The following is a 16451-nucleotide window of genomic DNA, read 5'->3' on the forward strand; positions in this document are numbered from 1 at the left end:
AAGTGAATTAGATTGTATGGAATTGATGGAGCATGCATTAAAATGGCTTCAGAAATGCTCTAAATCCATGTATCATGAACTTCCCTTGTTGCTAAAAAGAATAGTAGTTTATAAAGTAGTGATACTTTTTAACCAAAATTACTCAAATTTTGCACGTATTATTCGCCAAATACATTGACATGAAAGAAGAAGTTTCTTGGTTTTTGTTAGGCTTATTTCTCTTATTCCTGATGGGAACAATGAAGATTAGTCTCACTTAGGAGTAGACTGAAGTCATATAAAAAATGTCTTGTGTGCAGAGTAATTTTTTTCAATATAGAGAAAGGTAAATCTCAGCCACATTGTGCAAAACTGTGTGTTCAGTCAGACTGTTTCATATAACACCAGGGAGTACAAAATTGGGCCTATTTGGTCTCTGAGATACCAGCTCAAGTACCCAACTGTGTAAACCTGTGCTGGTCTGCGTGAATTTACTGCCAGTCACTTGGTAGGAGAAGGATGGTGTTTGATTTTCACTGAGTCATAGATATTTGAAGTTTGAGAATTTGCTGCTTTGATCATTCAAATAATTCAGATACTTTGTCAAGAGGTTTTTTTTTTTTTTTAAGAAAATTCATTGTATGATATAATAGGCAAATAGTCTAAACTGCTTTTCTCCTTAGTCTGAGTCTGCTAACTGAGGTTTGGTGAGGACATTTTTGCAGCACCTTTTGGGCAAGTGTTTTTGGTTTGTAATTTTGAGGGTTACTATTTTGAGGTTAACCAGCTTCTTGCATAGAAGCTTGAAGAAAAAAGTATTCCTCAGCAAACCTCCTTCATGAAATCTGTGTTTTGTTTGTCACTTGTTAGCCCTATGATTCAACTGTTTTTGCCTTCTTTTCCCCTCTTTTCAAGTTTTCCCACTTTTGTTGGGCTGCTTAAGTCATTGTTTATAAGCCTTCAAATCAGAGCCACATTGAGACCTGTTAAGCTGTGTTTAGTCAGCTGTAAGAGTAAGTGCTCATCTGACAGGACACTGCTGAATGCATTTCCTGAGACCCACAGTGAAGTAAGATACATAGATTATCCATACAAAATAGGAAATACTGCATAGCTGGATTGTAGTATGAGGTGTGTGTAGTTTATTCCTGGTAAAAAAAATCTGTGTTGAACCTATCATCTGAGGAGGTTTTCTCCTATAGCTGGGCATTGTGCTATTTATAAAGAAAAGCATTTGCACTGTTTTGTAATAAATAGTACTAATTTAAAAAATCTAGTTTGGACTTATTTTATGCCCAAAAAGCACCATTTGTAGTAATTTTATATATTGGACTTTTGGTACTTAATATAATTTTTGCATCTCTATGATGTTGAAGAACATGATGTAATAATCAAACCATTTTAGAATATGGCTTAAACCTTTTCAGTCTTAGGTGCAAAAATTTCCTTTTTTTTTTTTTTTCCCCTTTATCAGGTTAATTTTGAAAATCTGTGTAAATACAGGAAAAGCAGTAAAATGTGGAGTGTAGGTTTTTAACCAGTATACTACAGGGGCAAAAGGACCTGCAGATAGATACTGACACACCTTTAGACTCTCTTGACACTACAGCTACTCTGTTCAACATGGACTCTTGATAAAAGGAAACCTATTTCCACACAATTATAAGTTTGGGGGTTGGTTGGGTTTTTTCCAGTAGTGAACCAGAAGCTGTAGAGGGTGGTATCTACCAAGGAATGTGTCCTACCATGCATAAGATATACACATCTTCATTGGCAGTTTCAGCGCTAATGGAGGAAGGCAAATACAGAGGCATAACTCCTTCCACTTAAATACATGCTTCCTGACAGCTCCCAAGGGCATTCAGGAAAAATGTGCTGTTCATGCTCAGAGTTAGATTTTGTCCAGAAGGAAATCTGATTTCCAAAAGCTTGTTTTAAAACGGGAAAGAATAATACATATTCCAGACAACTTTGCTGGAGTAAGACCTTTGAGCTACTGAAATGAGACAATTATTGGTGTAGGAAAAACTCAGGTCAAATGGCTTTGATTTCCTCTTACTTTGCTTTTGTCTATTAAACTGTCTAATTAAAGATGCTGCATTGCTGTTCAGAGAGAAAAGAATGTGTATTACATGTGTATGATTCATTCCAAAGTAACAAAGGTCTTTGGAAGTTTTTGGCTTGAAGTTCAGTTCAGTGAGATGTGATGGCAGGAGGTCAGGGTGGTGTTAACGCTCACTGGTTTCAGTGTCACTGTGTTATACTGTCATGGCACATGACTGCTACGAAATTGTTTTCTGGTGTGTCTTTTGGGAATAAAGGGATGTGGAAGGTAAGCTATTTCTATTTCCAAAATCTTCTGCCTAAAAACTTTTCACTGAAAAAATTATAATTAAAAAAAGGGTAGTGGTTTACATTCTCCATTCCAAGGGAAAGCTCCAGCTTTCCCTGGCAGATACCTGTCTTCCCAAACCAAGACAGGTGAACGTCTAAGAAACACCTAAATGACACTTGTGTGGATACTCTGTATATTTAGAAGATACACATATTTAGATTCAGAAAGAATGCTGGAAGTGTTTAGTGCCAAAACGTGCTGTGTGCGGTCTGGCCTTTTCTCTATTTGCTCCTCTGTAATGCAGGATGAAGGAAGGCACAGATGTTGGAAGTTGGCATGGGCTAAGAACTGGAGTTGTTCAGTGTGGATACAAGAAGGCTTTGGGGAGACCTCACTGCAGCCTTCCAGTACCTGGGAAGGGCTTGTAAAAAGGAGGGAGAGGGATTTTTTATACAGATAGATAATGACAAGATGGGGAAATGGCTTTAAGCTGACAGAGGGTGGGTTTAAATTGCATTCTGGGAGGAAATTCTTTACTCAGAGGCTGGTGAAGCACTTGAACACATTGCCCAAAGAGGTTGTAGATGCCCCATCCCTTCGAGTGTTCAAGGCCAGATTTGATGGAGCTGTCAGCAGCCTGACCATGGGTGGCATCCCTGCTGTGGTGAGGGTGTTGGAACTAGATGCTCTTTAAGGTCCTTTCCAAGGTAAACCATTCCATGGTTCTGTGATAGGTACTTTGACAGCCTTTGGCTGTATTTTTTAACAGATATCATCTGACTGCCGTACAACCAGGTAAGCTCAAGTTGATATTAGGAGTTCCTTGCAGGACTGAGGAGTGTCAGATACTGAAGCAAACCCTAATTATGTTAAAAGCATACCTTCTTAAAAAGATAGAAGTAAGTTGTCTTGCTGCAGAACTACTGTAGTGTTGTGCTCATTGAGGATTTTTTGTTCAGTGGTGTCTGCTATTAACAAAATGGTTTCCCTGTTCCAGTGGATTGGGGTACAGTGATATTAGTGTACCACTGCAAGGCATTTGTTACTATGCCTGCATCCAGAAGGTATCCAGAGCAATCTGCAAGGATTGGTTACATGCTATTGGCAGTACAACAGCAGCTTGTACATGTGTTTCACGTGTTGTTTTAAAAACATGTCACTTGTTTTAAAAACATGTCTGTTAGCACAACTTGTTTTTTATTGTATAGAGGTGTAATAGCTATAAAATCTTTACAGGTTCTTAGAGCAGAAAGAGAGGGCTTTAAGTGCATACTATAACCAAAAATTTACAGTATGCAAAGGCAGATGGCTTGGGCCCTATTCCTGTCAGACAGAGAACAGTGTGGTAACATTCAATGTGTACATGGCGATGAAGAGAACTGAGGGTTAATATCTCTGGCATCACAAACTGATCTCTCAGCTATCTATAAACCATATTATGTGCCTTCTCTATGCATCTTAAGGTGAAATCCTATGATAATCTCACGTGTATACAGCCTGCTTGAAATACCTTCATGTTTGCAGTAGGATCTAAAAGCAGTGTTAAAACTATGCAATTTTCAAACTAATTAGTCTTCATCAAAATTAAAATGTTCCACCTAATGCAGTTCATTGTGCTTCCATCTCTCCATTATGTGTAATTATTCTCACTATAAATATTATATTGGATGCTTAAGTATTATTATAAATTATTATCATATTTAATATAGTAATTTACTATTATACACTAATATATTAAATACTTATTTCAATATCAAATCAATGCCTGTCACTCAAAATCAAAGCCGACCCAGCCAGCTGTCCTGTGTATTCTTAAACTGCAGTGCTCATATAGAATCCTTAGGGTATGTTCCTGATTTCTTGCTTGTCAGAACCTGAAATGGGGTGCATCCTTAAGTGTTTGCAGCTATGCACTCTGGAAATACTGATAACTTTGAACAAAGAACTAGTCATAATTTTATTCATGAATGCATTGAAATTAGCATGTGATCAGTGAAAAAGAATATTGGTTTCTCTCTGGTTTAATTAGGCCAGTGGGTTAAATATTCAGATTGAATGTACAGTTTATGCAAGAATTGTCATGTTAGTTGGCTGATAGATACAGACATTTTTCATCTTTTAATCAAGGATCATCTTCAGAATATGATTCACAGGCTTATTATTAAGCATGTTTGTAAAGATAGGATCAAGGCTCTAAGTTTACAGATAGTTTTCAGTGGGAATAATGTGCTAGTGTATGTGTGGGAGCTAATAATTATTTTGGACTAGATTTCATGATTAAATGCTTGTAAAGGGTAGTGTAGGAACTGAATGTGGAGCAAAAGTACTCAGCAGTTTTAGTATGTCTTGCATATTTCTCAGTATTAGGGAGCTGAAGCAATTGTTTATTCTGTTTTGAGGAAGAATTTACTCTTAAGAGTGGATGGCAGGTGGAAAAATTAATCTTTAGAAAGGTAACTAATATATTTTAGATACTTGTATTTAGATTTTTGTATTTTTAGATTTAGATTTTTGTATTCATTAGTATTTTAAGATTTTAACAAAGAGAGTTTTCTCCTATTTATAATAACTGTTAGGTACAGGTAACAGCTGTGGGTTTTAGTGTGTTTTTCCTTTGACTCTCAGGCTTAGTGGGGCAAGAGAATGCTGCTTTAATACAGACTGCTTACATCACTTGCCCACGGATTGGAAGGTACTTAAAGTGGAGAATGTGTCCATTTGCAGTTCTGAGGATGTTTTTCATTGGTAACTGGTATGTTGGTACACACTGTGTGTCCACTGAGAATTGCACTGTCTTGGGAATGCTTGCAGCTGCTCTCCAGACCAGGATTAGAGGATGAAGTTACACTGAATGCTTGCAGAGGTCTGAATGTGTAAGGAAGGTGTAAAACTTGAGTCTAAAAGGAGTATCTGAATGTGCAGGAACGTTGCAAGAGGGTTTGGCTCACTTAATTTTCATTGTAAACCACCAATATGAAAATGTAGGAAAGATGAGCATCCCTCCATATGCCTGTAGAAGGAAGTATTTTTTATTATCTGCCTGGGACACTATATTTAACCAGATATATAAATAAATATATATATTCATATATATGTAAGTTTGTATTTGTATATATAAATCGGTGAAACTGGTGAGAATCCAGAGGAGGTCAGATGAATGAAGAAGACTGAAAACTTAGGAAACATTTGAAGAAAATTATTTATTTTATTAAAAAAGAAACAAATAGTTTTTACATTGTGTTAAAGTTTTTTATGGAGAGTATAGATGTTCAGTCTCTACTGAGAAGCACAAGGGGAATTTGTTTTTTAATCTCCACCAGAATATCAGACTTTTGGGATATCAATCTAAGAAATCTTGGAACTGTAGAGATGTACAGTAAACACTGAAGGCCGAGGCAGACATCTTGGAAGAACAGAGGATGACTGTAGTGGGATGGTTGAGTAACAGCCACTCACTTGTGCCAAAAGTGGGAGGACTTGTCCACTTCCCTTTTTCCTCTCATTCTTCTTACCTTTGCCTGTCATCATCTCCTTTTCTTGTTGTGGCTTTTGCCAATTTTGGTCTTTTGCAAGCCATTTTTTATCTTGTAGGATAATGAAAAAACTATGCTGTGTTGTGTCATCTGATGTGTCATTCCTGTTATCCCACACACCACCACTGAGGTCAGAGGTTTTTGTGTGGTTTTTTTCTCTTATGAGAAGTTAGTATGGTTCAGAGAAGTACTCTAGGGCTGGCATAAGCAATGGAAGTGTGTGAGTGTTTGCAGGTAGGGACAGGAATGGGACCACCCTGTCTTGTCAGGAGTTATCGTGAAAACGTATCCTGTGAGTTATATATAATGAATTTGTGTTGGTCTAAAATAACTAACTTCTGCAATGTGTTAAACTTGCATAGAGGTCTAGGTGAGTTAAGCTATTGTTTTGTGTCCAGCCTGAATGACAGAAGTGTTGGGATAATGCAGTAATGGATTAACTTGTAGCAGTAGCCATAAAAGCCAATTTCATTAGCTCCAAGTCTGCTCAGTTGTGAGCTTAATAGCCTTTCCTTATGTACAGAAGGAAAGGAAGAGACGTAAAACTGAACAAAACTAATTGTCACTGACAGTGATTCCACAACTGGATGATACAGGAATGATCTCTAGAAGATCATTCCTCAGAGGGATCCAGGCTCCAACAACCTGTATATATAGCCAAGAGTCTGCAGGAGCTGACTGGAGCTTATATTCTGTCCAGAGGTTCTGGCCAACATGAATTATTTTATAGATTGGTGATCCTAAGTGTGTGTATAAGTAATTTATTCAGTATGATGATTTGGCAATTCATGTTATTTTCTTACATTGAGCTTTAGAGAATCAGCTGCTCTTGTCTGAGAGTGTAACATGATTCTTTGCAGAATGGACAGAACAACCTAAAATTGCCATGATTTTCCAAGGAGAAATGTATCTGATTAGATAGGCAGATAAGAACAAGAATTATGGTGTTGCTATTTTCTAAACTGCTCGAGCTTGTTTGTGTGCTGTCAAGGTACACTGAATGCTTCTGTAAATCTGGTTGTAACTGTTTTTGGATTAATGATACAAATGTATTTGAAATGAGAATGTTGTATTTACAATCTGTGGTTGGATCTGTTGAGGAACTATTTAGCAGTATTTTAATATTAGTCTTTAAAATGTGGTGGGGATGCTTGGCAAGTTTAGATGAAAGCGATGTTTGAGTCTGTCTTGAGAAATCAATTCTCCAAAGGCAACATAGACACACTTGTCATTTCCACAGTATTTGTAAGTGGAGGAGTTTGAATAATCGTTATAAATATTAAATCAAGTGATCATGTGGCACCTTCCAGTGTGTAAAAATTAAGATACAGTAAAGAAAAAAAAAGCGAAAACTGTGTGACCTACTTGATGGTTTGAGTTGTGCTTCCCTTATTTTTAACTTCCTTTGCTGTTTTATTTACCAATGCTTTGTTTGATGAGGAGTTTTCACAGACACTGCTAATGTTTTTCAGAGAATCCTTCATTGAAAGCAGTTTTTCAACTGAACTAATTTTTACTGTATTTTTTGCAGAAAGCATCTTAATTAGCTTTTACAGTTCTCAAACAGAAGTAGTAAGTTACTCCAAGTGTTGCCATATGAAAAAAATGTAGAGTTAAAAGATACTTGAGGCAGTAATGCTGAGTTCACAGGGTTACTGACAGAGATTTAAAGTAATTTCTAAGAATTCCAATTAGAAACAGCGATTTTAAGTAGGAGAAAAACCACGATAGTATTATTTGAATTGGAAGAAAAAGGCAAGAGGCAGCTTAATGAAATGAAAATCTAGATTTTTGGCTATAGAGCAAGTTATTCAACATTATAATAAAACTTTCTTCATTTTTTTTATCCTACTTATCTAATACAAATTAGATTAAATCATAGTTCTTTTTAAACATGGAAAGCTCAGAATAGAATTAGTCTTCACAGATTTCTTCAACTCTTCCATAAATTGTTTCCTGAGTCAGTGCATGTAGCTGTTAAGATGTTTTTTATATGGGGAGAAAGAATTATCAGTGGGAATCTTTATTGATAATGTAAAAAATGTGTGGTCCAGATTTCCTTGTCCACTTTCTCAAGGGGACTTGGGTGAAGCCATGAGACAATCTGATGTAGTAAATGACTTCTAGTAAAGTGGTTTGGTACAAATGGGTTTATTCAGAAGAGAAATAAACCTAAATTTAGAACAAATAGTGTTTATGGCATATTTCATTTTATACTACAAGCATAGGTATTATCTGTTAATTAGTAAAATACTGAAGTATTCACTCAGTTTTCAAATACATGCTTGTTATATAATATTCTTCAGATTAAATTCAGCAGATTAGATGTCCTTTGGTGAGTGGCTCAGAATGAAATCCAACATCACTGTGTCTCATTTGATTACTTCGGTATTTCATTTGGAGTATCCTTGTTTTTGCACAATCTTAATTTTTAGTTACCAAATGTATTGATTTGAGGAAGAAATCAGGTCTTAAAAAATTAGTTTTACCCCTTTGCATTAATGCTCAGAATTATTCTGAGTATTTTTAGACAAATTGCTTGGTTCTATAATAAAAAGTACTTATTTATATCCAGGAACTTTCTAATCCTATTACCCATATTTAAATAAGGACATCACCTGTGGAAGAAGTGGAAAATTATTTAGAAAGTTACCATATGCTTGCCTTAATTTATCTGCTTTTAAAATGTGAGTTGGAATGTGTAAAATCAGATCTGAATTTGTCAGGGCTTGCAGTTATCAGAACTGTTAATCTGTAGAAGTAGCTTTTAATTATAGATTTTGCAGAAAACCTTTTTCTTTTGTTCTTATTTTGGTATTTTTGATTTCTTGAAGTTTTTATTAGTGTCCTTTCATGGCACATTTAAGTCTTCCAAGTATTTAAATATTAGAGAATACTGTCTATATATGTTCTAGGAATGTTTTTGAAGAGCTTTGGTAGAATAAAACTGGTATATATTTGTGAAGTCATTTCAATTTTGTTAATTTTGTGACTGGATATAATTAGAGCACACTCTTCACAATCATTGTGTCAAGGTGAATAGAAAAAATAGCCTCCATAATCCAAAATATCTGTTGTCATCTGTAGCCAGTTGAAAAACTCTACTTGATGCTTTATACTGAAATTTTGAAAATAAGGGACTACCTTGACTTGCCAATTATTCAAGGAAGATGATCTTTTATAGAAATTTGAAGGAAAAAAAAATACAACTGGGAAAAATATCTTATATATAGAGGTTAGATATTTCTAATATTTTTTGTTACATTTCATGCAAAGACACTTCTAGTTCAGTGAATAACAAAATACAAGTGAATTGTGAAATACTTTGTTGCTGCTAAATTCAGTTTCTCCTTCATTTAAGATCTACTGACACATGTTACTTTCTGTAACTGGAACATGTATGTTTCTTTATTTTTTTTCCCCCTCTCCTTCTCAATAACCCATATTTTCCCCCTCTAGTGAAACTTTCTCAATGTCCTTCTGGGAAGGCAAGATGTGGCAGGCATGTGTGCTTTCCCTGAATCTGTAACAGGACTATTTAAAATCTACATGGGCATATAGATCATGAGCTCTTTAGGGATAAACGGGAATGTTGATCTTAGACCTAAAAAATTTGTTTAGAAATAGTAAAAGCTTGCTGTAACTGTATTCCTGACAAAAAATCAAAGGAAGGAAGTTTGTCTAGCGGCTGACTTCTAAATGCATAAAACCAATAATTTTTCCTGTCATTAACCAGTGGTTGCTCACTTCTGACCTTTGAAATTTTTCACCAAATTCCCAAAGCTGTTAGTGTTTACTGCTGCTGCACAGAGCATTGTTGCATGGGAAACCGTCACGTTGCTGCTTTCTCACCTGTCCTTTGGAAATGTTTAACAGATTTTTAGATTCAGCCATTTGCATTTTGATTAAGATTGCTGGCCAAATAAGGAAGCAGCTCTGTTCCAGTGATCAAATATTTGTATAGAACAAGAAGAAAATGAGACCCTAACATAGAGGAAACTGGTTTAATTTGGAAATCATGATATGAATTGAAATCTAGGCAGCTGGAGAAAGGAATTTAACTTGAGTATTGGCAGTGTAGATTACTGTGTCTTTTCCATTAGTATTTTATTTTTGTTTCAGCTTTTGAGTTGAAATACATTTTCATTTTATCGTACTTTTGGAAATGAGTGGAAAAAATGTTGGTGTCAGCTTTGAATGTTTTGTCTTGTTGAGAGACTGATCCCTTAGAGGAAAACAAAATATGAATAATTATTAAATCTTTTGCTCAGACCTAAAAATCGTTTTGTATGGCCTTAGGTGAAAGGAGAGTTGATCATAGAGATGCACACTTTTAAGTAAAATTGTCTTTAGGATAGACACTTTCCTGCATTCCGCCACTGTGATTAGCCACAAGTGTTGCCTTCAGTTTGAAAGGTTCTAAATTAATTGTGTTCTATTGAACTCCTCTATGTGGACATAAGTTGTGTGAATATTAATTCAGGCAAGGAATGTTTTGTATTTCCTTTTCTATTTCAAAAAAGGAACAAATTTGCTGTGTCGACTTCAATTTTAAATTTACAAGTTGAGTAAACTTGATCTGATGTGTGCTTTGGATCCACCAATATGTATTTAAATCTTTTGTTTTTCTTGTATTTTTTTCATGTGTTTAGCTCTCGGCACTAAATGCCTAGTCATGTTGGATGATCAATAGTTGAATTGCTTACTGAAAGGATACTGTGTCTTTCATTATATGTATTTTTTAAAATGGCATAACTATCAATAACTTGCAGGATATAACCAATTACTTACTTATTCTAGGAAGTATCTGTGGTGTAAAAGATGAAAAAGCAAAAGCTAGCAAGATGGATATTCATCACAGTTGCTTGACCTATTTTGGCCTGGAAGATCTTATTCTTGTAAATATTTTCAGATTGATACTTATGAATGAAAATATTGTTCAAAATGAGAGAGACAGGTAAACCATTGAAAATAATCAAGTGCTGCATGTACATGAAGTGTGTAAATCTGGTTTGCGTTCAGTCTGCTTCTCAAGTGACCACAAATGAAACTGTGTCTGAAACTAAAACTGTTAACAAAAGCTATTGTCAACCTGGTTCTTTATAATCTTACTGTGAATTAGTATGAATAAGATTCTGGGAAAAGAAATCTTAAAGACTCATTCAGGATACCTTGTGGGTGGTGTGTTGTTTTGTGTTTTTTGTGGGGAAGGAAACCAGTTTTTAATAACTTTGTCTTAGCAGGCTGCCTGGTGCAGAACAAGGTGCAGCCAAAGGAGTTAGTTCACAGGTCCATGCTGAAAGCACACACATTCTCCCAGGGCAGTTTGGGACAGATGCCTTTGATGCTTTATTATTCAGCCTGACTGCCTCATGTTTGCCATGGGTCAAGACTCATGATCTTTTACCATGGGTTGCCTAATCCGCATCTCCATACCTGGTGTGGAGTAGACAGCGTGCTTTATCATCATAGCCTTGTAGTAACTGTGTTGTGTAGGTGATTGCTGCTTCTTTCTTGTGTATGAATCTTCACTCTTGCTCTGCTTTTACTTAACTTTGCACCTTTATGCTTCTTTCACCTGGTAACTCTGAATTGCCTAAGGCAGTAATTGGCTTGGTTCTTGCCTGTAATGAGAGGCTGTGGAACTCTTGGTTGGCAGTTGAGAATATATTATTTTTCTAAGTCTGAGTATTGTACAGTATTGGACTGTAATGTTTTGCAATAGTGAGCTTGAACAGGGTTAGGCAATATGCTTGCTTTGGTACAGGTGCAGTTGCAAATCTTCAAGTATTGCTGAAATGTCTGTTGGCCAGACCTTTGTTATGATTCCTTGCAAAATCCTTGCTTTGGTGGAAAAAGACCCAAACAGAACTGAATTATGTGGAAGTCACTTGGTGGTGAAAGCTTTAACTGTTATAATGAAAATAAAACCTAAACACTATTTAAAAACAAGCTGTAAGTGTTTTCTTGGAAAATCTAGTTTTGGCTCTGAAATTTGATACACGGTTTAGTGTAAATAGGTAAGTGGTGTTCTGAAAGCATGTTTTGTCAATCACTTATTTAAGTGTAAGGTTTTTGATCTTTAGGAATACCTGTTGGATTACTCTTTCCAAGTTCAACTTGCTTTGTAAGTCACTTGTCTGTTTTTGCCTGCCTCTATTCTGTCTTTCCATAGATGTTGCATAGATTTGTAAATCGTTTTAGATTAGAAGGGTCCTCAGGTTCTGTAATAAACCCCAGCTTTTAAGCCATGCTGAACATTAACAGATCCAACTGTTTATGGGCTCTGGTGCCTGATCATTTCCCTTTTGCTTCTTATCCATTTTCTGTGAATCTCCAAGAAATACCTGATTGAAGGTAGTATTTATGTTCTCCCTCTCTGCATCCAGCCTTCTGTTTTGCTGGTGGAATAAGCTCTCCTTCAACCACTTCTTGTGCATCATGTGCTTTACACCCTGGGCAATCTGGTAGCCTTTCCCTTGGCTGTCCCCTGTCACATCCATGGATATGACTGTGCATTCCTTGCTGTCATAGCTTCCCTCATATATGTCTCCCAGCCAGCTGCAAGCTTAAGATTCTTGTTGCTAATTGCTGCCTTCTTTGTAACAAGGAATGACATTTGTTATCTAACACCTGTGTGCTGTGTCTCTCATACTATGAAAGTTTCAACAGATTTTAGAATCACAGAATGCTATGATTTTAGGTGGTTTATATTTCCCAGGAGAGTTCCTTTTTCTGCTGTGAGGTATTCTGGGCCTTAATGCAGAAGGTCAATACATAAAGTGACTTTCCTTTCTGTGGTATTGATGGGGGTAACTATTCAGTCTTCCTCCTTGACTCCCATGACAAGATGATCAGTGAAACAGGCATCACTCTTTCACCAAGGGATAACCTTTGCTTTCTTGATTATTTTGTTTGTTTCTATTTTTGCTCTAAGATGAAACCTGTTCTCCATAGTACTGTACCCTTTGGTTATACACCTGCCTGTGGTATTGCTCACAGCATTTTCCAGTAAGTTGCAGTCAAAGAGATACGTTGCTTTGGGGCCCTTAAGTTTCCAAACACATCGCTAGTATTTTCATAGGTGGGTGTGAGACTAGTTGTGTTAAGTGTAGGATGTGAAAGTAACTATATATTTGTTCCTCTCCTTTAATGAAGGATGTTTGTGGGAATAGGATAAATAGGAAAGAACACTGTATATGCAGTGTGGGATGTAGTGCAGCAGCGTGGGATGAAGGATACCATCTTCTGCTGTCTGTACTATGCTGCTTATAGTATAGTTAGCACAAAAAATGCTATTCTAATTTGGATATAACTAAAAATATTTCTTTACCTATTTAGCATGGTTAGTGAAAATACTTTAAAAGAAATTTGAGAGATGTAGCTCTTCTGAGGTGTATATGGTGTAGGTACTTTGAGGTATTAAGACATAGCAGATTGTTGCACATTTGTTCAATCAGCCTTTTGGAGAGCGAGAAATTTGATGTTTTACTAAATTTAGTTTGTAGTAACTGTAGTATTGTAGCGACTCCCTTGTTTGTGTTTGCAAATTGACTTCCACTGAAGCCTGGGATTGCCTCTCTACTTCTTGCTTGTATTCTCTCCCAGTTACTGGTTCTTCCTAATGTGCTTGCACTCTTCGTCTGCACCCTCCCCAACCCCCTCCAGGTTCATTCATATGCTTTTCACAGAAACACTCATCAGTCCTGTGACGGATGATTTTCTGAGGGCTACAGAGCCTGTTTTCTTTTATACACTGCAACAGATAATGATTTCAAAGTTCAATGACATTTCAGAAAACATTTCTCCCAGCACAAAATATCACCTACCCTGGATATTTGATGTGTTTAGGTAGTGGATTTCCAAGTGCCACCTCTTTTATATTTTTTGTTACTTTTGATCTGTTGGCCAGTGTTGCATTTAAGAAGTTCTCACTTTCTAATATGCACTTGCACCTCTTGTGCCAAAATGAATGGCTTGACATCCAGTGATGTGTGTGCCTTTGTATTTAATGTATGTTCCTGCCAGATAGCCTTGCACAAAACTGCTTGTGTTATTATTCAGGAGGGAAGACCTGAAGGTGAAGAAGCTGCAGGGCTTGGTTTTAATGATCCAGTTCAGAGCATGTCTCTTGCTGAGTAATATCCTGGCATTGTCTTAACAGCCCCGAATCATCATCCAATAATAGATAACCGTGACTTCAAAATGAGGTCATGAATGCCTGTAGTCATCACAATTTTACTTGTAGATAAAAGAATGTTTATCTCTCCATCTCATTACATTTATGAATGTGGAAATCATTTCCTGCTTGCTTCCTTTAATACTTAAACATGTAAATAGCAGCTTTTTTAGCTCTGACCATGCTAGTTCTGAGTATGGTAGTCGTGCCTACTTGCTGCTCTGGTTGAAGGAGGGTCCTGTCTTTCAGGAGTCCTTCAAGGTGAATGATTGTTCACAGCAAAATACAAAACTCTCTTCAGAGGTGAAATGTTTGCCTTCAGATTAAATGGGTGTTTCCAGTATGTCTTGGTAGTCCTTAGACAGGCAGGCATAGGACATTGTGAAGTCTTAATTTTTATTGAGCTATGGCCTTTGGCAGGGCTGTCAGTTTGAGTGAAAATTACTGGTTTATTTTTGGAGTGGTAACAGTAGAAAAATTTCATCACGACTATGTTGCATTAAATTAAGCTTCATATTAAATAGTAGCAAGCTGTATTATCATATAGTTGTTCCTGTTGTATTTGTCAGCATAGGGCAATGATCTTAAGTCATCCCTTCCTTCATCAGCCTTTGGAAATGAGTTACTGGATGATGATGATACGTTGTTGTATTGGTTGTACTGGAAGTATAGCTTCCCATGTTTACACAGGTGCGACAGTAGTCCAGGCTGAACAGAAATTGGAAAGCTTTGTTTTAGCTAGCCAACCTCAGGTCTTGTGCTCCTAACCATCTTTCTGGTTAACAGTCCAACTTTGTTTCAGTCTAATTAATCTGTCAGCTTCTAGCATTGTTGCTCGAGGCTCCTTTTTCCACTTAACATTGCCTCTGCCCTTTTGAAGGTGTTGATTGCATTGTATCAAGACTAAGCAGTGTTTGAATCTTTTATTACTCACTTTGAACCAGTGTCTGAAAGGGTTTACTTATTCATTAAAAAAGCCAGAAATCTGAGATTACAGTTAATTCTGGTCATAATCTTCCTGTAAAACTTAATTAAATGGTAACATGTAATAATTATTTTGATATCTAATGCTTCAGGTGTTTGAAAGCTGAGAGTTGGTAGTCAGAGGTAGTGTAAGTCATTATAGTACTTCTGTTCCAGGGCCTTGTAAGGCAGCTGCAAAAGCAGTTGAATCTTGGCAGTGAGCAGGGTGAACTTCATATTATAAAGTTTTAAAAGACTAGAGCCGTGGTGCTTTTCAGTATTTATTTTACTGGAAAGCTCCTCAGTTTTCATCAAAAATATTACTTAAGGAAATGCATATACTGATTTTTGGGGGGGAACATCATTGATCTTCCTGCACAGAACTGATAATAACAACAGATTTTTTTGTATTTCAGATTTAATCCAATGCACGAATGAGATGAATGTGAACATCCCACAACTGGCAGATAGTTTATTTGAAAGAACTACCAACAGTAGCTGGGTAGTGGTCTTCAAATCTCTTATCACAACCCATCATCTAATGGTGTATGGAAATGAGGTAATATAAAAATAATGTATCGGAGAACAGTTGCTCATTCCTGTACATGTCAGCTAAATGCTTCCACTAATTCTTTTTAAGACAATCTTTGGGTTTGCCTTTTTGGCTCCAACTCTGCATGAACACAGGTCTCATTTTTTGTTTGTCTCTGTTGTTTCTACTTCAAAGTGTGCAATTCTAGAGTAAAAGTAAGTGTCCCAAATGCTGAGGGTACTTTTTTCCTGTGTTCATATTCTTATGATGAAAGAAAAAAACCCAAGCAAAACTAACTCATGTGGGATTCTAAAAGCTAAAAATGGAAGCATTTTTACCTTCATGCTGTAGCTAACCTCTGGTCTTTTCTCCTAGATACCTTGATTCTAAGCTAATTTCCACCATCACCTCCTAATCTTTTATGTGTGCCTATGAGTTGGCTGTGAGGGTCACCCTAGCACCGGGTGAAATAACACCAAGCCGTTAACAGTTAAACAGTTTAACTAACATAGCCCCAAGTTACACAAAAAGGAATAACCTTGTTTTGTCTCACAGTCTGAATTCCTGTGGGGCCTCATTGTTTGAAATATCAAGCCAAGCACAGCAGTAGCCTGAATGTTTTGCCTTTAAAAAAAAAAAAAAAAAGAAAAAAAAGAAAAAAATATATTTCTAAGGCTTTCTTAGAAAATGTTTGTAAACATTCCTTTTTACTGCAGTCAGAGCAATGTAAGCTATATGAACTTTGGAATTGAGATAGCTTTAGCAAATTACCAAAATGTTTCATTTCAGATTGCATTCAGAGGAACTACTTCCTCAGACAGACGTATCAGATTTGGAGGGGGAGGTTAGGTTTTTAAACATATACTGGTTTCACTTGCAGGTTATTACTGGTCTGGGTGAAAATCGATTCTGTGAAGCTAACTAAGCCAC

The 16451-nt window shown here is 36.4% G+C and overlaps 1 protein-coding gene across 7 annotated transcripts in view; it reads left to right on the forward strand.

The window, feature by feature from the left end:
* PICALM (phosphatidylinositol binding clathrin assembly protein) overlaps window positions 1–16451 on the forward strand; it is a 66468-nt gene that overhangs the window by 10686 nt on the left and 39331 nt on the right. For all 7 annotated transcript variants that reach the window (XM_066341262.1, XM_066341264.1, XM_066341263.1 and 4 more), the window contains exon 2: window positions 15406–15548. In XM_066341262.1, coding sequence (XP_066197359.1) covers window positions 15406–15548 — 143 coding nt within the window. The remainder of the gene's footprint in view (window positions 1–15405; window positions 15549–16451) is intronic.

The sequence above is a fragment of the Sylvia atricapilla genome, chromosome 2 (genome assembly GCF_009819655.1).
Source record: "Sylvia atricapilla isolate bSylAtr1 chromosome 2, bSylAtr1.pri, whole genome shotgun sequence".
NCBI lineage: Eukaryota > Metazoa > Chordata > Aves > Passeriformes > Sylviidae > Sylvia > Sylvia atricapilla.